The sequence below is a fragment of the Taeniopygia guttata genome, chromosome Z (assembly GCF_048771995.1).
Source record: "Taeniopygia guttata chromosome Z, bTaeGut7.mat, whole genome shotgun sequence".
NCBI classification, from domain to species: domain Eukaryota; kingdom Metazoa; phylum Chordata; class Aves; order Passeriformes; family Estrildidae; genus Taeniopygia; species Taeniopygia guttata.
The window spans coordinates 21,991,043-22,014,245 of NC_133063.1; the positions used below are offsets into that span (position 1 = coordinate 21,991,043).

At 48.1% G+C, this 23,203-nt stretch overlaps 1 protein-coding gene across 1 annotated transcript; it reads left to right on the top strand.

Annotated features, from left to right (window-relative positions):
* Positions 1-6,491: 6,491 nt before the first annotated feature.
* LOC116808147 (uncharacterized) lies at positions 6,492-19,836 on the top strand. The gene is made up of 9 exons (XM_041711244.2): positions 6,492-6,610; positions 8,070-8,166; positions 9,872-10,426; positions 14,951-16,042; positions 16,294-16,475; positions 16,623-16,743; positions 17,345-17,954; positions 18,301-18,417; positions 18,793-19,836. The coding sequence occupies exons 1-5, from the start codon at positions 6,492-6,494 to the stop codon at positions 16,417-16,419; spliced, it is 1,989 nt and encodes a 662-aa protein (XP_041567178.2). The 3' UTR covers positions 16,420-16,475; positions 16,623-16,743; positions 17,345-17,954; positions 18,301-18,417; positions 18,793-19,836.
* The last annotated feature ends 3,367 nt before the right edge of the window (positions 19,837-23,203 follow it).

Consider the following 23,203-nt stretch of genomic DNA (forward strand, 5'->3'; position numbering starts at 1 on the left):
GAAAAGTCATCATTCCCACAGGAGATCACCAAGAGCCTCTCCCATCTCCAAACAGGACAGTCTCCATTGCAGAAGCTACACCCTTGCACTCAACTCGCCGCTTCCCGGGGCTGCCAAGAGGGCCTCAAAAAGACCCTTCATGCCATCTCTGTCAGCAGAAGGGTCATTGGGCTTAACAGTGCCCAATGAGGGATGATTTCTTGAAATTTAAAAATCAACAACAAGGGCGAGGAATTTCCCACCAGGGAGGAAATAAAAAAACCTAGAAGATCAGCGCAGTCCCTCCCTGCATGCAGACACAAATGACGTGGGACAAGAACCATCATTAGAGCGGAGGAGCAGAGATATTCAGCACCCACCTGAAGCCACAGACAACAATACACCGGACATGACTTTATCAAATAAGAAAAATAATACAGGAGACGAAGTTACATTCTTATCCAGGTTTTGGCTAGGTCGAGACCCCGATCATCCAAAATCCATTCTTAACACCTGTTCTAATTTTTCCTCTCTTTAGGCTAGCCTTAGCTGAGCCTCTGTACCTTAAAGACACAGACTGGCGGTTCATCACAGGTGACACCCAGAACCCCGGAATCTGGCAGAATATCCACTGCTCCACCCAATGCACCACCCCTTGAGGCTATGTCACCTGGTCACACCCCCTTTCCCACAACACCAACATCTCCGCCCTCTTCCTACGTTGCTTCGGCGCAAGGCTCCACTCTCCAGGACCCTGCCCATCACCTTCCTGTTTCCCACGCCCCACCTTCTAGATCCCACAGTGACATGGGGGGTGGGAGTGCCAGGCCTGGGAAACAGAAAGTGGTCAGTGATGCCAATCTTCTGTTCCTGGCTAAAAGCCAGGGAATCTCAGAAAATGGGAAACTGGACAAGACAAATGCAGATCTGAACCAAGGTGGTTAATCAAATGTTCTCCCTTTATTTGAGATAAGATGGTAGTTTATATAAGCTTCTACATAGTTTACAAAAACAAAGACACTCTGATTGGCAAGCTAACATTGTTTACCTTTTCCTTAAGGTGGCCTGAACCTTACACTATAAAACCTATTCTAATTCACACCCAGACAGCCCAGTGGTCCCCGTCACACCTTAATACTATTTCTATCTGTGCCACAAGCTCTGAATTTCTAACTGCGTCAGAGGCTTGGAAGGCCTCACAAGGCCCAAATCTGAGGCCTAGACTGGAGTAGCTCAAATCTCATAACTTATGTCCTCTTTCTCTCAAAAATGCTGCAACACTGGCTCGAGTAACCTACAATGCAAGAGGGCAACATCCAAGATGGGAACCCCTCTCGTATGAATGCATAAGGGAGCGATGTAAAACCAAACGCGAATTCGGCCTTAAAAGTGAATTCTTTAGGAGCATTTTAAAGGCAACATTTAACTCTAACACCAGGGTCCCTGCCGATTTGAAGCGTCTGTTTAGTTGCCTGCTCCCTCAATCAGAGTATAAAATGTGGGAAAGAACTTGGAAGAGGTTAGCAGAGGACCTCCTTCCAGGTATTTTACAGAGCACCAATTATACCACAGACATAGAAGAAGATGAAATCACCATAGACCACCTTGTTGGTGAGGGTGACTGGAGGCAAGCTCAGAAGCAGGCAGCAGGGATTCCTAGGGCTGTGTTAGGTCTGACAAAAGACGCTGCAGTGTGGGCATTCCTTAGCATGCCCTCTATGGAACCTGTAATATCTTATATTGCTCTTAAGCAGTCTGTTACAGAGCCATTCATTGACTTTGTTGACTGGGTGAGAGCCGCTGTAGAGAAGAGTGTGGAAGGGCAGGAGTTCCAAGATCAGCTCACACTAGAGATCATCACCACCAATGCGAATGAGGCTTGTCGGCAGGTCATCTTGGCACTTCTAGCATCCCCTCCACCGATGCTTGATCAGGTTATCGAGGAGTGCACAAGAAAGGCCACCCTGATAGCTGAGGACTTGATGACAAATCCACGGGAAACGTGGCTTCAACATCAGCGGCCCCAAAAACTCCAGCATCGAGGCCTTTACCACCTAAAAGCTGATGTTTTCACTACATGCAGGAGGGCAACTTCATCAGCCAGTGCCCCATCCTGGGAATGGCATCTCCACAAGTGGGGAAGGACGGGGAGGGGGAGACCTTTAACCAGTCAAAATACTAATTGTGGAGCACAGACCTACCCCGCGTGATGATACAAATGGGGTAGGTCAAGGCATTGCTGCAAAGGCCGCCGTACATCACATCATACCAAGTATCAGCAGCCAAGCTTATACCACAGACAACAATGAACCATACCAGTTAAGACTCACTAAAGCTGTTCATTTCTCCAACCAGGACTGGCACTTCATCACAGCGACAGCAGAGCTTCTGCCCCGCATTCGAGATTGTGAGACTGGCAGATGGAACGATCTACTAAACTGCAAGTACCTTGTCACTGGGGACACCAAGCACACCCCACATGAGATAGAGGTCCCTCCTGCCATCCTTTCACTTGATCCTAGGACTTGCTATTTCATGGTGTCCACCCCCATCTCTTCCTGCCGGAGGGACAGATCATTGTACCAGCCATTCCAGTGCCTTGTCTTTCGTGTGATGATCTGGACCTCTCTGTTTTTTACACTGAGATGCTGGGAGAGGAGAAGCCCCTCATATGGTGTGGCCTTAAGAGCGAGAGGCATTCCATTCAACTTCAGGGGATGATGGACACAGGGGCAGACGTGACGGTCATTCCCCCACACAAATGGCCGCTACAGTGGGAGCTGCAAAGTGTAGGCAGCACAGTTTTAGGTGTTGGGGGTCCACAATTGGCACAACAATCTAAGAGCATAGTCCAAATTACAGGGCCAAATGGGCAATTAGCGTCTGTATGCCCATTCATTTTAAATTCAAAATTCAGTCTGGGGAAGAGATGCCATGTCCCAGTGGGGGGCCAAATTGGAACAGCTGGCCCCTCAGGATTTTTAGGTGTGGCCACTGAAGCACGCCCTACCCAAATACTCAATTGGCTCACTGATATGCCGGTCTGGGTAGAGCAGTGGCCGCTAAGCAAGGAAAAATTAAGAGTGCTCACTCAGATTGTGAAGGAGGAACTGGACAAAGACCATATAGTAGAAACCAACAGCCCTTGGAATTCTCCGGTTTTTGTTATTAAGAAGCTGGGGAAGGACAAGTGGTGCCTCCTCCATGATCTGAGAAAGATTAATAATGTCATCGAGGACATGGTGTCTCTTCAACCAGGGATGTCTTCCCCATCTATGCTCCCCCAAAACTGGAAATTGGCAGTAATTGACATCAAGGATTGTTTCTTTCAAATTCCCCTGCACCCAGCTAATGCACCGTGCTTTGCCTTCTCTGTGCCCTCCATCAACAGAGAGGGTCCAATGAAGCGCCACCACTGTGGATGAAGAACGAGTTCTCCCACAGTGGATGAAGAACAGTCCCCCCATCTGTCAGTGGTATGTCACCAGATTCTGTCCCTGGTGCACCCCAAGTGGGAGAACTGTATCTTATACCATTATATGGATGATGTCCTTGTTTGTGCCCACAGTGACAATGCATTTGCAGAGGCATTGGAGGACACTATCGCAGCCTTGTCGGCAGCCGGATTTGAGTTACAAAAAGAAAAGGTGCAACAACTGCTGCCTTGTGTAGGATATGGGAAGGGAAATGAGGAGATTGAGATGCCATGGGAGGAGACCATTGTATAAGAAACTACACCCCTTTTTCTGTCCATCAAGTTACTGTTCAGTCCCATGTTCTAGAAAGTTCATTGTTCTGTGTTTGTTCATTGGCCCCTGTACCTTGCTAACCACCCCCTTGTCCTTCCATTGGTTGTTCCCTGATCACCCCATCCCTGCTCCTCTCCTTGTCCCTTCCCAGGTTGGTTCCCTTCAGCAGTTACCACTCCTACCCTGTCCCGGTTACATACACTAGACCCTCCCTACCTGGGGCTGGCTTTCTTTGCTGCCTCTGACCCCTTCAGCCTGTTTTGTTGCTTCTCAATCAGCAGAGCTGGAATTTCAAGCAGCCAGGCTCTCTTGCTTCACTGGTTAGCCTTCATTACTACACCTGCACCTCAAGCGCCTGGTGGTATGCAGGAGCTAGCCGCACTGACCAAGGAGTTCACTCTTGGGAAGGTGGCCCTCAAGGTGACTTCTGCCCGCGAGGCCGTAGACTTGGAAGTATCTGGGCCTCGAGATCAGCAACAGAACGATCATGCCTCAGAGACCAACTATAAATGACAACCCCAAGATGTTACGGGACCTCCATCAGCTGTGTGGGTCTTTAAACTGGATCAGGCCCTGGCTGGGGCTCACCACGGGGGACCTATCCCCCCTCTTCAACTTACTGAGGGAGGGGGAGGGAGGAGTTGGATTTCCTGAGGGCTCTGACCCAGGAGGCCAAGGCTGCTTTAGAGAAAGTCCAATCCACCTTGGCAGACAGGCAAGCCCACCAGTGCCATGAGGGCCTGCTCTTCCGATTCATCATTCTTGGTAAGTTGCCGCATCTCCATGGGCTGATTTTCCAATGGGACACAGACCAACGGGATCCCCTCTTGATCATAGAGTTGGTGTTCCTTGGTCATCAGTTGTCCAAAAGCATCACCAGGCCACAATAGTTGATAGCCCAGCTGATCATGCGGGCCAGGGCTCGCCTGAGGGTGCTGGCAGGGTGTGACTTCATGTGCATTCATCTCCCTGTTAAAACATCCACAGGAAGACTGTCTAAGGAAACACTCGAGCACTTGCTTCAGACCAATGAAAACTTACAGTTCTCCCTGGACAGCTACACGAGACAAATTCTTATTAACCAGCCAGGCCATAAATTATTTGAAACACAGTTTGATTTGATTCCAAAAAATACTCAAAGTAACGAACCGCTGAAGGCACTGACCATTTTCACCAATGCATCCACAGGGTCCCACAAGTCTGTGTGACATGGAAGGACCCCCAGACTTAGCAGTGGGAAGCTGACATTAAGGTTGTGGAGGGTTCTCCACAAGTTGCTTAACTGGACGCTGTTGTCAGCACCTTCGAGAGATTTTCAGAACCAAATAATACTGTTACAGATTCAGCTTACATGCCGTGTCCAGGGCAGAGCATGCAGTGCTCAAGGAGGTTTCCAATCCAGTGATATTTGGCTTGCTCTAAAAATTGATCCATCTGATTTCCCACGGAGAGCAACCCTTTTATGTAATGCATGTGAGGTCGCACACCGACCTCCCCAGTTTTACCGCGGAAGGTAACCGCAGGGCAGATGCTCTGGCCGCTCCTTTACAGCTGGCTGGACAACCAAACATCGTCCAGCAGGCCAAGCTGAGCCATCAGCTGTTCCATCAAAATGCCCCAGGTCTGGTCCACCAATTCCACCTATAGCATGACCAGTCCAAGGCAATTGTGGCCGCATGCCCTGACTGCCAGGAGTCCACCTTACCAACTTTGGGCTCTGGAGTGAACCCTAGAGGACTCCGCAGTTGTGAGGTGTGGCAAACTGACATTATACATATAGATGAGTTCGGAAAATTCCAGCATGTGCATGTTTCCGTGGACACTTTCTCCGGGGCAGTCTTCGCCTCGGCCCACAGGGGGCAGAAGGCCGCAGATGCGCGAAAACACCTTATGCAAGCATTCATGACCTTGGCGGTCCCCACCACCATCAAGACTGACAATGGCCCAGCCTATACTTCCACAGCGTTCAGTGAGTTTTTACAAGAATGGGGGGTTAACCATTGGACAGGAATTCCACACTCCCTCACTGGCCTGGCTGTGATAGAAAGGACCCATCAGACATTAAAGAAAGTCCTCCTTCGCCACTGGGGAGATATCCGAGATTTATCACCACAGCTCAGGCTCTGCAAGGCCCTTTTCACTATTAACTTTTTGAATTGTTCTTTCAATAGGCCTGAACCGCCAGTCCTGTGCCATTTTAGACAGCATCAACAATTAAGACCCAATGAAATACCACCAGTGTTAATTAGAGATCCAGACTGGAGAAATCCAGAGTCCGTACCAGCTTGTCACCTGAGGACATGGGTACGCATGTGCGTCCACGTCCTCAGGAGTCAGATGGATCCCTAAGAAATGGGTCAAACCCTATACCCCTGAACAGAGAGTGAGTCAATCACAGAGCACCTCCCCAGATACCTTGGAAGACCCCACAGATGATGCAGTTGTGTCAAACAGAAAACGCTGCAAGGGGAGAAGAGTCCCCTAATTCTTTCTATCCTTCATGTTGTTACAGCAAGTGGCATTTTCCTCCCATTGTTAATTTATTATGTGGTCTCATTTTCTTTCAGATTCACATTATGTCAACTTCTGTGTCCCTGTTCTTCATTTGACTCCAGTATGCAGCCCTCTACCAGTCCTGTTTGGACGCATGGATCATCCCACAGTCCCGGAAAAATGTATGGGTAACCCTAGCCCATGCCCTCCAGCAAGATCATTTGTGCCTTTCCACACAGAAAGAAAATCCTTTCCGCAGCAGAAAATACAATGACCAGCTGCCTGGTGGCGATTCCGTCTAAGTTGGAGGAGTATCCCACCTCGCTGCACACCCTCCAAACCCAAATCAACACCAAGAACCCTCCAAACAAGTGGGTTGAAATATTCAGGTATTGGGGGCTTGTCAACACTGCTAAAACACCCATTGTGAACCCTCTGGTGCTCTGGCAGAAATGGGTCTACAATCTGCCCTACCCTGACGCAGAGCCTCAAGAATTTGAATTATTGGCATCTGCATAAGCCACCTTCTGTGTTCACTTTGATTATGAGCCCAGTTCCTGCCGCAACCTATATGAAGATGTAATGTGGGAGAGGGTTCTGGGAACAGTCCCCCTGAGATGCCATGGGAGGCAACCAATGTGTGAGTTCCCGCCTCCCCCGATGTCAATCTTTCGTTATACCTTCTCCTTGTTCCTGTCCATCATTATGTAAGCCATCCCTCAGTTCCAGAATGTTCCTTGTTCTCTGTACTCCCATTGGTACCTTCCTAATAGCCACTCCTTCCCCTTGTTCCCATTGGTTGTTATCCTATCACTTATCCTCCACTCTGCCCTTGAACCTTTCCCTCATTGGTTGTTGTACACCCCGACCCTCCCTCCCTGTTGCTGTTAAATACCTTACCCCACCCTCAGCTCGGGGCTCTCAGAGCGAGCTCCCTTCTTGAGTGGTTGCTTTCCTTCACCCCCGACTTCGCCTTCCTCATAATAAACCCTCAAGAAATCAAAGCTGCCTGATTTCCACCGACGACGAGGACCCACCATCGGTGGAAGCATCATCCTAGCTATTCGGCTCCTGTGAGACCTGTTCCACTGTGGCACTCTCAGTGGTCACAGGACCTGGGTGCCGCAATGTAAGGCAACATAAGTTTGAGTTTCAGGCAAATCAGTGGTGCCAGTACGTCACCAAGATGGGTGTTCCCTCAACTGACCAAGGAATGTTTTTGATTTGCGGACATCAGGTATATCTCCAGGAATCCTCTCTCGCCTTCTCGGAAGTCCATGCGCTCTGGGGCGTCTCTCCCTCGCTTCCCCCAACATGACCCAAATTCCAATTCGGCAAGCAAGAAATAGAGCAAAATTTACTAAACGGAGTGCAAGTCAATTTGATGAACATTGCGATGCTGAAATTTACCATTGGGCAAAATCAAAAAGGGTTGCCGTCTATGTGTTCCTACCATGGTGGCGGCAGTCAAAGCACTAAGTGAATTAGGCAATCTAGAGTGTTGGATGACAAAGCAGGCGAATTTAATATCAACGGCCTTAAGTAACCTCCTCGAAGACGAGGAAATAACCAGGAAAGCTACCCTACAAAATCGGGCAGCTTTTGATTTTCTGCTGGCACACGGGCATGGGTGTCAGGAGTTTGAGGGTCTATGCTGTTTCAACTTGTCATCAAAGAGCCAAAGTGTCCACGCGTCCATCTGAGAGATGAAGAGCCTGATTGGCGGTGTTCAACAAGAATATGAGGACTGGTTTAGGGACATGTTTAAAAACTGGACCCTTTCCGGGTGGATGGTATCCATTATAAAAGACATTGCATATCTCGTTGTTATTTTCTTTGTTTCGTTAGCATTCGGAATTCTGAAGCGAATCATTTCCACCGTCACCACCAATTCTACGGCTTCAAAAATCGTAGTCGCCACCGCTTTCACTGCGGAAAACCAATGGTGGGAAAGCAACAGAGAAGCTGGCACTGAGGTCTAATAACCACAATTTCATCTTTCCCCAAGGTTCCAACGAATATATTAAACATAAAAGGGAGAGATGTGGTGTGTGTGTGTTTTGTAAGATTTTGCAGTGTTTTATTATATGAGTTAGAAGTTTATTGTTAGAAAGTTTCACAGCTACAATTACTTCTGCAAAAGTTAATGTTATAATACACATTACATGACCTCTATTTTAATATTTTGTGAAAGCCTAAACTATAATATATATCACACCAAGATATACAATCTACACAGAGATTAGGGTATTAACCATAAAAGGCTGACAAATTATACTGTATCAAAAGCAGTTTAAAAGAGATTACAAACTGTACTATATAAAAATAATTTACTAAAGCAAATAACAGCAAAAGCCAATAACTACATAAATTATTCATAACAATCAGTTAAAAACTGGTTTCTGCATATGGGATTATGAAGGCAGTGGACTTCGATAGGGGAACACGTTATACAGGGGGATCCTTCAAGGGATTATGGCTGCTTTGAGATTTCAGTGAGACCTCCATACCCCCTGGAACCCTGAGAATTCAGGTCAAGTAGAAAGGATGAATGGAGGAATAAGCACCCTTTGAAGCTGGTGACAGAAACTAAGATGCCATGGGTACAGCTTTTGCCATTAGCTTTGGCAAGAATGAGAGCCAAAGCCATGGGAATATTCAATTATTCCCCTTTGAATTGTTTGAGATTCTTACCTTGTTCATTTTCAAGGTGGCAGAAAGGAGAAGATCTATATTTAAACTAGTACATAGCCAGGATGCCATGCCTTGTGAAATCTCTTTGACAGGAAGCCCAGTTAGCACCGACGCTGCCTTTGGACTTTGCCTTTCATAACATCCAACTGGGATTTCAGAGAGAGCAGCCAGGAGATCTGAACATGGATGGAACCATCACACTCAAGTCAAAGTCTTGAAAGCCCCAAAGATTTGGACATCTCAGCTGGAAGAAAAGCACAGGAGACCTAGGCTATCAGTAGCCATGGACAAGGACTTCTAGTGATTAATGGGTAAATACATACAGTTAATATGAACTGTAATTATCTACTTTATTTTCTGTATTTACTTGCCATATTTGGTGCAGGGACCAGACATGAAAAAGTCGGCAGGAGATGTTTCAAATGGTCCACATTGTGAAAAAGGGTTAATAATAGCTAGGGTTTGTGAAGACAAATTGAGAAGAAGAGGAGGGATTGAGAGGAAGGATGTGTGCTAATGTCTTTACAAATAATTTAATGGTTGATACTGATTACAAGTAATTGAATGGTAGAGACATTAATGGGTCTTAATGTCTCTACTGACTTCGGGCAGCACGTTTGTTGCAGAGCTCACACAGTTTGGCTCCTGAGATAGACAAGTGGGTCTGCACAAGCCTGAACTTCAGAACTTTGGGGTAGACCAGGAGGTTCGAGGTGGGATATGGTGTAGGCGGTTCAGGAAGGCTGTACCTCAGACAAAGGGGAAAGGCAGAGGGCAAACTGCGGCCTGGAGTTTAGGATAAAATGAGGCTGTGCCCTCTGAAACACCAAGAGAGAAAACCCCACGGTCATGTGCCCCGGTTGAATTTTCTCCCTTTATTAGAATAAAGGTGAAGGGACTCATCTGTCACCTTTCCAGACATAAACCCCAGCGTTTGTGGATTTTCCTGACACCAGGAAAGCGTGGACTCTCCCCCTTTGGAAACATCCCAAGCCCACCTGGATGTGTTCCTCTGCCACCTGCTCCAGGTGACTCTGCCTTGGCAGGGGGCTGCACAGGTGATCTCAACCCTGCGATTCTGTGATTCAGCTTCCCACACACACCAGCCGCTCCCACACCTCCTCCGCTCTCCCGCATCCCGCGGGGGTCCTGCCCCTGACCCCGGCACCTCCCCACAGCGCCAGCCGGACACGCTGCGGGCCCGTCCCTCCCTCCGCGGGTGTGCGCTGCCTCCAGCCCCCAACGACCCCTCCGTCCTCCGCACCGCACCTCCCGGCTCTCTGCGGCCCCGGCCCTCCCCACGGACCCGCCGCCGCCCCGTCCGGCCGCCCTTTCACCCTCGCCCCTCAGCAGGGGCAAAACCAGCACCGACACCGCACCAAGGATGGCGGCACGGGCGGAGCCTCCCTCACCCACACGCGGCCCCGGCGGAGCGGCAGCCTCCCTGCCCACCACTGGATGGAGCCGTGTCCCGGCCAGACGGGGCAGGAAGGGCGTCAGAGATGCTGAATGTGGGCAAAACATCAATGTTATGTCCTGGCCATGGTATGGCAGCAGGGCCAGGGCAGTCATTGTCCCCCTGCATTCGGCACTGGAGAGGCCACACCTCAAGTGCTGTGTCCAGTTCTGGGCCCCTCAATTCAGGAAGGACACTGAGGGGCTGGAGTGTGTCCAAAACATGTCTTCAAGTCTCTTAATCATTTCACCTTCTCCCATTTGACCTGTCTGCTTGGAAGTGAGGAACTCTGTTTGCAACCCCTACCAAATAGGGATACTATTTAGACTAAGACCTTTTTCCTGACTTTGGCTATGCAGAAATGGGAATGATTTTGTTTTCACTGGAAAAGAGCTAGAGTTTCTGATGGGATTTCTCAGTTTGGACCTTTCTGAAAGCTCCTGCACTTGCCTTGGTGGTTTGGGGCTGTATTGCAAAGCAAAGACAGAAGAATGACTGCAGCCAGGGAAAGAGAGGGTTTGCACCTGGCCCTGCCGTGCGGAGCCCAGCCAGCCCCGGGAGCCGCCCTGCCCATGCTGTGTATGGCTGCTTGAGCCATAATATCCTGCTGCTCAGCTTCCTTGAGAAAAGCTGCCATTTCTTTGGGAAAGGGCTCTTCACTAACAGTTTGACTCACAAGTGGCTCATTGATGTCTCTGTAATTCCCAAGTCCTTTCAGATCTACAGTTGCCTTTTAGGGATGTACCCCTGTTGCTCCTTTGATTTCTGTGGCATCCTCTTTGCCTACCATTTTCAGGAATGAGCAAGGTTCAACGGAAGGACTTGTCTTTCTTACTTCATCCTGGGTCATTTAATTTGAAAAGTTTTACACTTGGATTTTCAACAGTGAATTGTCATTGGCCAAGACTTCAAAATCTCTCTGCATACTCGTGTTTCAACGTGAAAGTTTTTACTCCAAAATAGTATCTTTCACTGAATTTTAGTAAAAAATTAAATGGGAGAAAAGTCTTCCACTTAGTGTTTTTGCTTCATCAAAATTCCATGAAAATACCATATTGATCCAGAACACAGTGCTTTATTTGGATACTCCTGAAAACTCCATGCCTTCCTTCTCCCCTTCCTTTGCTCAATGCAAGGAATACCAACATTTCTTATGCCATATTTGTTGCCAATGTGTTTGTTTGAAGATCATGCATTTAGTAATGTTATGTTAAAATCATCTGATCTGGAATCCCTTCCCAACTTCAAAATTCACACACTTCATTTGTTACTCCAGCTGCACCAGACCTAGACGTCTCTTTCATCTACTTTCTCTGTTGTAATTGACCAGTCCTTACTCTCTTTGATCACTGATTTGGTCAAATAAGACTAAAATGCAATGATCCCTTGAAACATGGTGATCTAGTCAGTATTATTTCATATTTTCCCATTTATTAGGTATCAAGACTTAATTCTGTCATTTAATAAATATCTTCAATGATATGAAATGAATAGAGACCCTCAGCTTTAAGAGGCAGGAGACATGAATTCCATTCAAATTGGCCCAGTAATATTTATTTTATCTTCAGAGTGACTCATGAACTGTTTCAAGTTTAGATAAGCAATTAATGCATCCATGACTCTTAAGAGACAGCGAAAAGATGATTTTGAGCAAGCAAATAATGGCCTTCTTTGGCACGCAGCAGACTCTGTAGTTTTCGCTACATTTTGTGAGTTTTAAAGAAGTAAATGGAGAAAAAAAAAATCTTGTATGTTTGGAAGTATCATATATAAATATGCAATTGTTAATGTGAGAATCTACCGTGTATCCTGCTTAATGATACATGTAGTTGTGCTGGTTTTTTATTTGCTCATAGGCATGTTTGTGTAAATAACCCCATGTGAAGGATTTTTTCTAACTCTTCGCAGGAATATTTAAGTGTGATTTATATTCATGCTCTAACCCCTGTGTGCTGTGGAAAGAACACTGGTGCCTATATAATGTGTTTTCCTTTTACAAAAAACTCTTTTTTCCTATTAATTTCCAACTTGTTCCCTGTTCTGCTTGGGTCAACAGAGCAGTGCCACTCTGTCTCCATCTGGAATGTGTCTGTCCCTTTCTTCTTCGTGTTCCAAAATCACTTTCAATCCCTGTCTCCCACAGCTCTGCTGGATGAGAAATAATTGCAGCAGCAGTTCATGATCTCAATACCTGTGCATTATTTGCTGCCATTCTGCAGAACCCAGTAGAGATGTGTAGGCTGCGCAACAATTGGTGGATTTCTCTATTTTCACACCTATATATTGTCATGGATTTAATGCTGCTTCTGCTCCCAAAGTCTCTCTAGGTCCATTTATCTACTGCTATTGCTCAGGGCACAGCATACCCAGTGCTTTTCAGCTGGAACAGAATTGTTTTAGCAAACATCTGTGTGAATGCTTATGCAGATACAGTATAAGATAGGTTTAGGAGAGCTGCATCATACAAAACAAGAAGAGTGTGCATTTTTAGGAGAATCTGAAGAAGAAGAGAGGTAGTTCTTACACACTGGACAAGAGCTCAAAGTGCCTATTGTTACAGAGCACCCTGCAGATCATCCTGTGCTGCCTTTGCGCTCAGCCTGAGGTGCCACGTGCTGGTCTCTGGGCTTGTGCATTGCCAAGGAGATCCCCGTGGAGGGCACTCTACAGCCCCATGAACGCACAAGAACTTTATGACACACTTAAGCCTCAGACACAAAAACCCCTAAACCAAAGTAAAACACCACAACAAACAAAAAAACCCCCAAGCAAACAAAAAACCCATGGAAATTTATTTACAAGTTATAATCAGTTGTCTCGTGTCCCCTCCATTCTGTTATCCAAACCACTGTCAATGTTAAGACAGAAGGACAAAGAGAGGGTTTAGCAGGACTGACAAAGTTTTGGTATGGGTGGAGCCTGTTGGCGCTGCCTTTCGGTAGGGATGGATGGCACAGCCCCGGGCCATGGCAGAGCAGCCTCCTGTGCACCTGCAGTGGGGTTCAGCAGCAGTTTAAGCCACTCTCACCCTGCATTGCCCAAGGGCTGCTCTGGCAGCGTCCTCAGCTCTCTCTTGCCCCCTTTCCTTCCGTGCTACCCCGGCAGCTGAAAGCCAAGCTGGCCAAGGGGGTGTCTGTGCTCTCAGCACAGTTTGGTTCTACTGTTCGAAGACTTGTGCTGCCACACGCTGGGGAATCTGCGGCTGAAAGCTTCACTGGAGTACAACAAACAGAGGGCCTGACAAGAGGGGAAAGGACCCTGAGGTCAGGCAAGAGATGAAGGGAAAAGGGGAACGGAAAAGGAGAGAAGAGAAAATTCACAGGGCTTGATACTTAAATCTTCCTGCAAATTTTGCATACAACTATTGTTCTGGATTCCCAAAAGATCAACGGTGTCTGAGTTTATTAGTAAATAAAAGAGATGAAAAAGAATATTTAGTTGTTCATTGGCTATTCTGAGCACTGATGATTTTGGGATCTGAAGGGAGATGCAGTATGTGACCATGTTACTGAAAAAATATATAAATATGCATATAAAAATGTGGAAATCAGAACCACAGCATGAAAAACAAAAGGTCAAATCAATTCTGACATTTCCTAATTTTGAAAGTAAAGAATCTGTGCTACAGGTTTGCTAAAATTCTTGTAGGTACTTTTATATGTACTACAAGCATGCAAAACTTCAGAATGAGATTTTCAAAAGCAGTATGTCTTCACCATGTTCTAACAGTTTTCCAAACAGTTAGAGACAACAAAAATATTAAAATTCTGGAAGCTCTCAAACCCTTTCATCTCAGTCTAATCCTGAAAATAAATGTATGTTATGTGTCTTCTGAAAAATAGGCATAATTATATTCTGTTAAGGAGAATTTTTTATTCTTTTTTTTCTTTTTTTTTCCTGGTTCTTTTTTTTTTTGTTGTTGTTGTTGTTTAATCAGCTGTCTAGTGCTGGAAACAAAGCAAGATCTTTCTTGTGGCATAGAATAGCAGCAGAAAGAAGAATTTAATAGACTGTATTTAGAGCTTCGTTTTTCTTACCGGTTATTTTTGCTGGAATTGCTGGACAGCCAAACTGATAGGATATGGATGGAGCAATGGATGATGGCTACCCCAGCTTTACCAAGCCTTTGAGAGTGTTTCCTACAGAATGCTTAAACACAAATTGCCAAAATGCCCAGCAAGGAAGACTGAAAAACGGATGAGGAGTGTCATCAGTAGCACAAAATAGAGCTGGAGGTAAGGCAGGAGTGCTCTGACCCCCAGAGGCTGATCCTGGGGCAGATACTCTTTAATGTCTTCATTCGTGGCCAAGCTGGAGGAGCAGTTTACCCTCAGCAAGTCTGCAGACAATATGAAACTGGCAAGGGCAGCTGATAGCTCAAATGCTTTTGCCATTTAAAGGGACCTCAGCATGCTAAAGAATTGGCCTGAGGGGAATCTGATGGCCTTCAACAAAGGGAAATGAGAAGTCTTGGACTTGGACAGGAATAACCCCAGGCAACAAGAGCTGCAGGAGGCTAACTGCCTGGGAAGCAGCTTTTTATTTTCCTTCCTTGCTGGCTTGGGATTGGGCTGCAAAGCAAAGGCAGAAGGATGGCTGCAGCCAGGGAAAGAGAGGGTTTGCACCTGGCCCTGCCGTGCCGAGCCCGGCCAGCCCCGGGAGCCGCCCCGCCCGCGCTGTGCCCGCGGCCCCGGCTCTGCCGCGCTCGTCCCGCCGAGTCCGGCCCGCGCCGGGGCCCGAGCGCAGCGCCCCCCTCAGGCCGCGCGCCGCCGGCGCAGCCGCGGCCGTTGCGCTGTGGCCGTTGTGGCGGCACTCGGCGATCGGCACCATGGCGGAGCTGCCGCTGCCCGCCGGGCTCTGCGCCAGCACCTTCCCCGCCAAGCTGTGGCGCCTGGTGAACAGCCCCCGCGTCCGCTCCGTGCGCTGGGACAGCCGGGCCCTGGGGCTGCTCATCGACCGCTCCCTCTTCGAGCGGGAGCTGCTCAGCCCGGGCAACGCCCAGGGGCCGGCCCCGCGCCCCTTCAGGGCCACGCGGTTCCGCAGCTTCGTGCGCCAGCTCCACCGCTACGGCTTCCGCAGGGTGCCGGGCCGGGCTGGCTCAGCTGCGCCGGGCGATGCCGGGGCCTGGCTCCACTACAGCAACCCCTGCTTTCGCCGCGACCGCCCCGACCTCCTGCTCTGTGTCAGGCGCCGGAGCACGCCCAACAGGCAGCGGCCGGCGGCGGGGCGGGAGGGCCGCAGGCGCCCTCCCCCCGGCTCCCAGCAGCTCCCCGGGGCGCGGCCGCTGCCGGACGGGCAGGGCAGGCGCGCTCGCTTCCGGCCACTGCCCACGGAGCGGCCGCTGCCGCCCGGCGCCCGCCCTGCGGCTTCCACCTGCTGCACCGGGACCGGTCCGTGCCGGCCCGGTGGGAGGGGCCGAGCCGCTTCCAGGAGCTCTATGGGCAGCGGCCACCGCCCGCCGAGCAGGAGGTGCTTCAGATCCCGCCCTCCGACTTGCTCGGTTTCTGCGGGGAGCCGCTGCTGCCGCTCGCGGGGGCGCAGCCCCGCAGCCGCTTCCAGGACCTCTACGGAGAGCAGCTGCCTCCGGTCGACCGGGAGCTGCTCAGGATGCAGCCCTGCAGCTTCCAGCCTCTCCACAGGGAGCAGCAGCCCCCAGCCTCTGTCCCGCAAGGTAGGAAAAGAGCTGTAGCTCCTTGCTTTTCCAAAAGGTCATGAAAAGTGACTGAACTATTTTTCCACAAGGATCTGTCATTCTTGGCCCAAAATTGTCAAGCCTATAAAGAAGGGGCACCTAGAAAGCTAAAAGATTCTCTGCCTGGTTTTCCTGCATGTTTCCTGCAATGTTTAATCCAGGGTAGCAACAGAGATCTGTGTCCCAGAGCCACATTGTGGAGCCTGACCAATGTGTTTGGATTCTTGCAGCTGCCTCGGGCACTTCAGCCCCCAGTGCTCCACCTGGCAGTGCTGCAGCATCAACAGCCTCCAGCTCAGCACAGAAGGCCCCTGGGGAAGAGCAATTGCCACCAGTGGATCTCGGCTTTGCCATAGAGCAAATGATTCGGGAGATCAGGAGGTCCCTGTCTGAAAGGTCTCCCTCTGCTCAGGTAATCCCATTGGAGAGGAAGGGAAGAGGCTGGGCTGAGAGCTTTTCAATGTTGTTACATGGAGAAGGAGAGTAACTTATCCTTGATGTGATCCCAGCAAAATACTGAATGATCTCTAATTTTCTTATTTTCTATTGTTCTTTCAAGGGGAATATTAATGTTGTCCCTGAGTCTTCAGGAGGGGAGCCTGTGGACCGAGCTGCAGCCGAGGAAACTCCATCTGGCACCGAGAGCTGCGGGAACAGTTCTCCAGAGCCCGAGGAGCCTGGTAAGGACAGAGCCCCCATTGGTTTAGAGAGGTGTGAGACGGCTGCTCTGAGCCTGCCTCTGGCAGGAGGGGAGATGAGAAGAGTTGAGTTCTTGTCTGCAGGGTTGGTGCTTCCCCGTGCCTTTAGTTCAAATCCTGCACTGGCACAACCTGCCCGAGCCCTGCCCTCCATGCTTCTGCAGAGGCTCTGACACCGCGTCCTCTGCTGTGGCAAGAGAGCAGGGAATAAGCCTGACCTTGTGGGAGTTGTGTCACCAAGCTGGCTGTCCCAATTTGGTTCATAACTCAGCCATCAGCAGCCTTCAGCCATTTCAGTGAGGACAGTGGTCACTCCTTTACTGGCACTGTCTCTGTTTCAAGCTCTCGTGGGTGCCATTTGCACTGTGAGTGCTGAGACTCTGTCAGGATACTTAAATACTTTATACTGTTCAGTTTTGAACACTTGGAAGGATCCCTGTTCTTTAAAGAGCAGGCTTCAAATTGCCAAGTGAGAGTCTGCCTTTCAGGCCATCTTTTAAAGTCCCTCATGGACGGACAATTGGTGCTCAAGGGACACTTGGGCAAAGGCCAGTATTGACTCAGTGTTTCCTTTGCTTCCCAGATCCAGTGTGATTGACTTCCCCAGGAGGGCTGCCCTGTGTGGCTGGAAGAGACAGAGGGAGAGCCTGTGACCATCGGGCAGGTAGAATTCCTCTATCTCTGGTTATATTTATAGATGTGTATAGTTATTTTTATGTATGTAATTGTATGTATAGGTTGATATAGTTATATTTATCTATCTAGATGGTTAGAGATCTGTATAGTTAATTTATTTTTAGGTTTAGGTGTATATATTTATATTTTTATATTTTTTATAATATTTATATTTCAGATGTGCACTTTTAGTTATAGATGTCCATAGTTGCATTTATACATGCGTATAGTGCATTTACGTGTATTTTTAGAGAGGCATATTTACATTGATATATGGGAGTTTAGTTGCATAGATTGATACCTGTATAGGTATAGGCCTCTTTTTAACTTCTTCCTCTGCTCTGCTTCCTCCCTCACCTCTTGCTTTTCCTCCTGTGCCCCCTGTGTCGCCTCTCCCTGTGCTGGGTCCGAGCTGGAGCCGGGCCGGGCGGAGCAGCAGCTCCAGCCCGGGTGTCCCTGGAGCGGTGGGAGCTGCCGCTGGCCCCAGGCCCTGTCCCCTGAGGAGCTGCTGAAGGACGGTGAGAGCGAGGGGGCCGAGGGGGCGGTGACGCTGAAGGGACGGTGACCCTGAGGTGCTGCTGGGGCTGAGGGGTGTGGGGCAGCCGAGGGCGATGGTGGCACTGAGGTGACAGGGAAGTGGCACAGGCGGAGGGCGTGGCGGGTCTAGGGGGACAGGAAGGGTCAGAAGGGACTGAGGGGGTGAGAGGACTGTGAGGGGCTGAAGAAACTGAAGGGGGCTGGGGCTTTGCTGAGAGCATGACGGGGCTGAGGGGATGGAGGGGCCGGCAGGGAGCACAGAGGGCTCCGGGACTGCAGCTCTGCCAGGCCTTGGAAGCAATTCCAGAGCCTCCGCTTTTGCCACAGCTGCAGTAAATCATTGAGGACAGCCGGAGACTGACGGGATCCAGCAGGGAGAAGCCGCTGGCCAGCAGCAAGAGCAGGGATGGGGGACCTGCTGCTGCCACCCTGGAGAGAGCCCGGGTGAGGCACAGGGCCGGGGAGGCAGGGTGGGGCTGAGGGTGGCGGGGCTGAGGCCGCGGGCACTGCCCGGCGGGGCAGGAGCGGGCCCTGCCCGTGCTGGGGCTGCTCAGCACAGCTGCCCCGGCTGGCACAGGGGCTGTCCTTGGGCAAGGCAGCTGTGCCGGCAGGGCCCGGGAGCTGTGCCGGCTGTGCCGGGCTGCCGGGGCTGGGGGACAGTCCCGCCGCGGCTGCGCTCACCACGGCCTGGCCCGCTCGGCTGCTTTTTCCTTCTCACCCTCCTGGGGAGGCTCTGAGATCTTCTCTTCCCTGATGGAAGTGCAGCTGCTGCCAAGGGAAAGGTCCCCGTACTGACTCAGTGTTCCCTTTGCTTGCCAGCTGTGCCTTCTGCCATCCCTGTCCAGGAGAGTTGCTCTGCACAGGAGGAAGAGGCTTTGGAGATGGGGCAGCTGGGGAGTTCTGTTTAGGGCTATACAGACTTGCACATAGACAGGAATTATTATATAGCTATGTACATATATGTGTTGCTATTTGTATAGGAATATTTCTATATGTCCTTATATTTATGGATGTGCGCTAGGTGTATATGCACATATATGTTTGTATTTACATATATGTTTATATATGTATCTAAGTATACACGTATGTTGTATCTGTTTTTAGTTCTCTAGGTTTAGAGCTGTATAGGTATCTATTTGTATTGATGTAGTTATAGGTATATGGCTTTTTAAAATAGGTATATTGGTATTTGTATTGGGGATATATATATTTTTATATGTATATTGATCTATTTCTATCTATTTATTGAGATTTACTTATGTATCCAGATGTATAGCTCTATGTTTGTATTGATGCAGTTGGATAGATATTTAGCTTGGCACAATGATATTTGTATATTTATAGATAGGTTTGGTTTATATATCTGTTGATAAATACGTATGTATGTAGTATGTGATGTTTGATCTATATTTACATCTGTAGATTGTTATACATGTGTATGTATTTATATATATGTGTGCATATATGTATGTATTTAATTATATTTAAATATGTATGGTGGGTATTGTATATTTAAATATGTATGGCGGTATTGTATAACTCTATCGATTGAATTCTTAGTGCAGGGCTTTTTAGAGAAGGAATTAATATTCTCGTATTTCTGTATGGGCTGTACATTTGTAGTAATATGTAATAAATTTAAGTTGTTAGTGAAACAATTGATTTTTGTGTATAGTGAGTTGTTGTAGAAGTTGGCAATAAATGCAAATTTTGTTATCTAAAGTTGGTATTTATATACTTTTACCTAGACTGGTTGTAATAATCTAATAAATTCTTGGTTTTAACCTTAATTGAGGTTTGTATAGTTCTGTATTGTTAGTGTGGATGTAGTAATTTGTAATAAATGACGTTTTCCAACTGAAATTGATTCTCGTGCATTTGTCAATCAGCAGAGTGGCTGTAGCAATCTGCAGGAAATGCCATTTGTCACCTGCACTGGATGTTTTGTGATTTGTGCTACCCAAAGCCATGAGCAGATGTAAATGCTCGAGGATTTTGGCCATGAAAATCTCTGGCCATGCCCAGGACTTGCACTCAGGCTGGGCAAGGGAAGCACAGATTTGGGATGGCAGCAGAGCCACACGTTGGCTCAGAACTCACTGCAAAGGCCTGCTGGGAAAACTCCAGGACTCCACTGAGAGTAGAACTCCAAGCAGGAGCCACCCTGGCGGCAGAAATCATTCACAATGAAAAAAAGAGAGCAAATGTGGCAAAGCAGATGTGGGGAGACTCTGTGAGTCTGATAAAATGCTCTCAATCACCGCTGCCTAGGCACATCTGCAAAAATACTTTGTTAAAAACGGAACACCTCCCATGAAATACAGATTGCACTTTCTCCTTTACTTACCTTGCTCTGTGAGTGGAGACACTCTCTCCTTTTCCCTGAGAATGTTTGCCCTTCAGCACCTGACATTAAATCAAAGGTTACATACTACCACTTGGCACCATAAATGAAAACAGCCCTGCCCTCGTGACAGTGTTTGCAAAGTCTTCCCTCCTCCTGTCCCCACATCTCACAAACGGAACCATCCCCTTCCTGTCCAAAGTGTGCCTGAGGTGAGTGAGGGCTCCAGGAGCTCAGGAGGGTGCAAGAGCTCTGCAGGTGGAAGGTTTTGCAAAGCTTCCTGAGCATCAGTAATCTCTGGCTTTGCCAGTCTTCCCCTGGAATATTGTCCTACTCAAGGATGATCTTGGAGGATACTGTGCCTCCAGCTCACTCAAGTAAACTTTGTTTCCTTCAAGACGAATAGAGGAAAATGAAAATTGTAATTGTTAGCGTGAAATTTGGGTTTTGGTGCAGCTGGGTTTGCTCCATTATTTGCTGTGGGAAGTAGGGTAAAACCTTTAAATTCCCAGCAGAATTTGATTACCAGCCCACACAGACCTGAATGAGGCCCAGGTGTGTTTGCTGCATGCTGGTCCAAGGGAAAAGCTGGAACAAGTCCCCTTTTATTGCAGCTGGAGCCTGTCTGTACTGTTGTCTCCAGGGCTGTCTGTGGTAAGACACGGCAATCCAGCCAGAAACGGTGGATATGAGAGTTCCAACAGCAGCCTGCTTCTCCAGAGTGAGGGACGAGGCCAGCCCAAAAGCCTGAAAGGTGTTGTGGGTACTGGAGAAGGCCAGGCTGTCCTTGTGCAGGGATGGCCTTCAAAGGGAACCTCACACCTTGTGCTGCTGACAAAGGACAGCTGGTGGCCTTCCACAAAAAGCTTCTTTTGTCCAGCTCTTTGACATGGTCCAGCCAGCAACAATTCCTGCTGCTCACACCAGCCCCTTTGCAAGCAGGAGGAATTTGTGGAAGCAGCCTGACAGCTTAGTGGCAGGAGAATAAAATACTCAGCTGGGTGTTATCAACTCTCTGCCAGAGCCTGCATCCTCAGCCCCTTATCTCTTCCAGTTGTCTCTGACGTGCAAGAAGTGGCAGGGAATCGCTGATCCTGGAAAAGCAGAAGGAGGAGAGGCAGTGGCTGGTCCCTGGAGGCCATGGGAGCAGTGAGAGCCATCCAAAATAGGATCTCTGCTGGGTTGTGGAGATAAGTGACCAGCCACCAATGCTCTGTGTGACACTGAGGCCATCTGTGAATGTGAGCATGGAAATCTGACCTTGCAAAACAGAGAAAAAGGGGTCCTTGGGTATTTGCCACAGCTTGGAGGGGCTCTGAGTCACCTGCTTCAGTGGAAGGTGTCCCTGCCCATGGCAGAGGGGTTGGATCTAGAGGGTCTTTAAGGTCCCTTCCAACTCAAACTCCTCTGTGAGTCTAAATTACAAACCCACGATGACAAAGAGAACACAGCAAACCTGGGTCCCGCTACATTATTGGAGGCTGCCTTAGTCACTTGTGTCACCTGGAGACTGGTTTGTCTCCAAAATGTATCTGGAGAAGTTTTCATGGTCCCACAGTATTTAGGTGTGACTTTCCTGGTTCAGGGCCCCAGAAGATGCCAGAAGAGATTATTTGCAAGCAAAGAATTGGTTAAGCTGCCTGTGAACCTGATGGGAGAAGTGTCCTCATGTTATTGCAGTGTTTACTGTGTACAGGTGATATTTTTTCCATTTTGAATATGCAATATTCTTCCACAATGTTTGTATATGCATAAATACTGGCTTTAAATCCTAATTCCATCTTCACACAAGGATGTGTAATCCATCAAAAATATTTAACATGGAGCCATATTAGCTTTGGGCTTGATGGTATGGGTAAAGTGTTTGATGGGGAATGGTAGCTCTAACAAATATCCCTCCTGTTAATTTGGGTCTGTCCTTTATCAACCCTCTTGCATAGAAATCACTTCTTTACAGCAGAGACAAAATGAAGTTCCTTAATACAGATGAGAATTGCACAATTCAGCCTGAATAAAGGGGAAGTTTTTTGTTATTGTGAAAAGACAATCTAGATAACGTGTTTGCTGTGCATCCTGGAGGAGACTTCACAGTTAAGAATGGAAAGGAAAAAGACATTTTTCTTAAGAAGTGTCTTGAAAGAGCATTCTGTTTTACCAGAAGCAGCTACACTGATACTGACCTCCACAATTATAAATGCACAACAACCACTTCTATTACTTAATCTGGCCATGATTTTTAGCTGCAATTCCAAAATCTCATTAAATATGTTGCTGTGCTTTAAACAAGGAAAGAGAGCAGAAACACCAACATTTCTCATCAGCTTTCTGGGCTGGAAAGACCATTTAATTTATGTTCTCTTAGCTGTCAGCCTAAACTCTGATGTGCAAACCTTAGGTCTTTGTTGGACCTTATAAACTTCTTTAGCACTGACATAGACGCAAACCTGATATAAAATCCTTTAGGCATCGCAGTGATTTAGAGGGACAGGACTTCATTGTTCCATCACAGAATTTACTTTACTTGCCCCTGCAAGTCATTTTGACAGTGGAAGTGAAATCAGTGCCTTGCTATCTGGATGTGGTAGGATTTTACTCCTGTCCTGATAGACAACAGGGAAAAATATTTGTTTCTATTATACCATGAAATCTAAATCTTTGGTTTGAGAGCAAAAGGAAAATGTTACTTTAAGAAGTAATTTCTGCCTGGACTATTTGATATAAGGCAAGCTGTGGTCTGCTGGCAAAAGCAGCATTGTCCCTGTGGGTACAAACCCTCCTGAAGGATGGACAGACTGCTGTCACAGGGGCCACATCTGCAGGATGAAAACCCACCGTGCCGTTAACTCGATGCAAACTAAACACAAGTGACACAGCTCTTCATCCTCA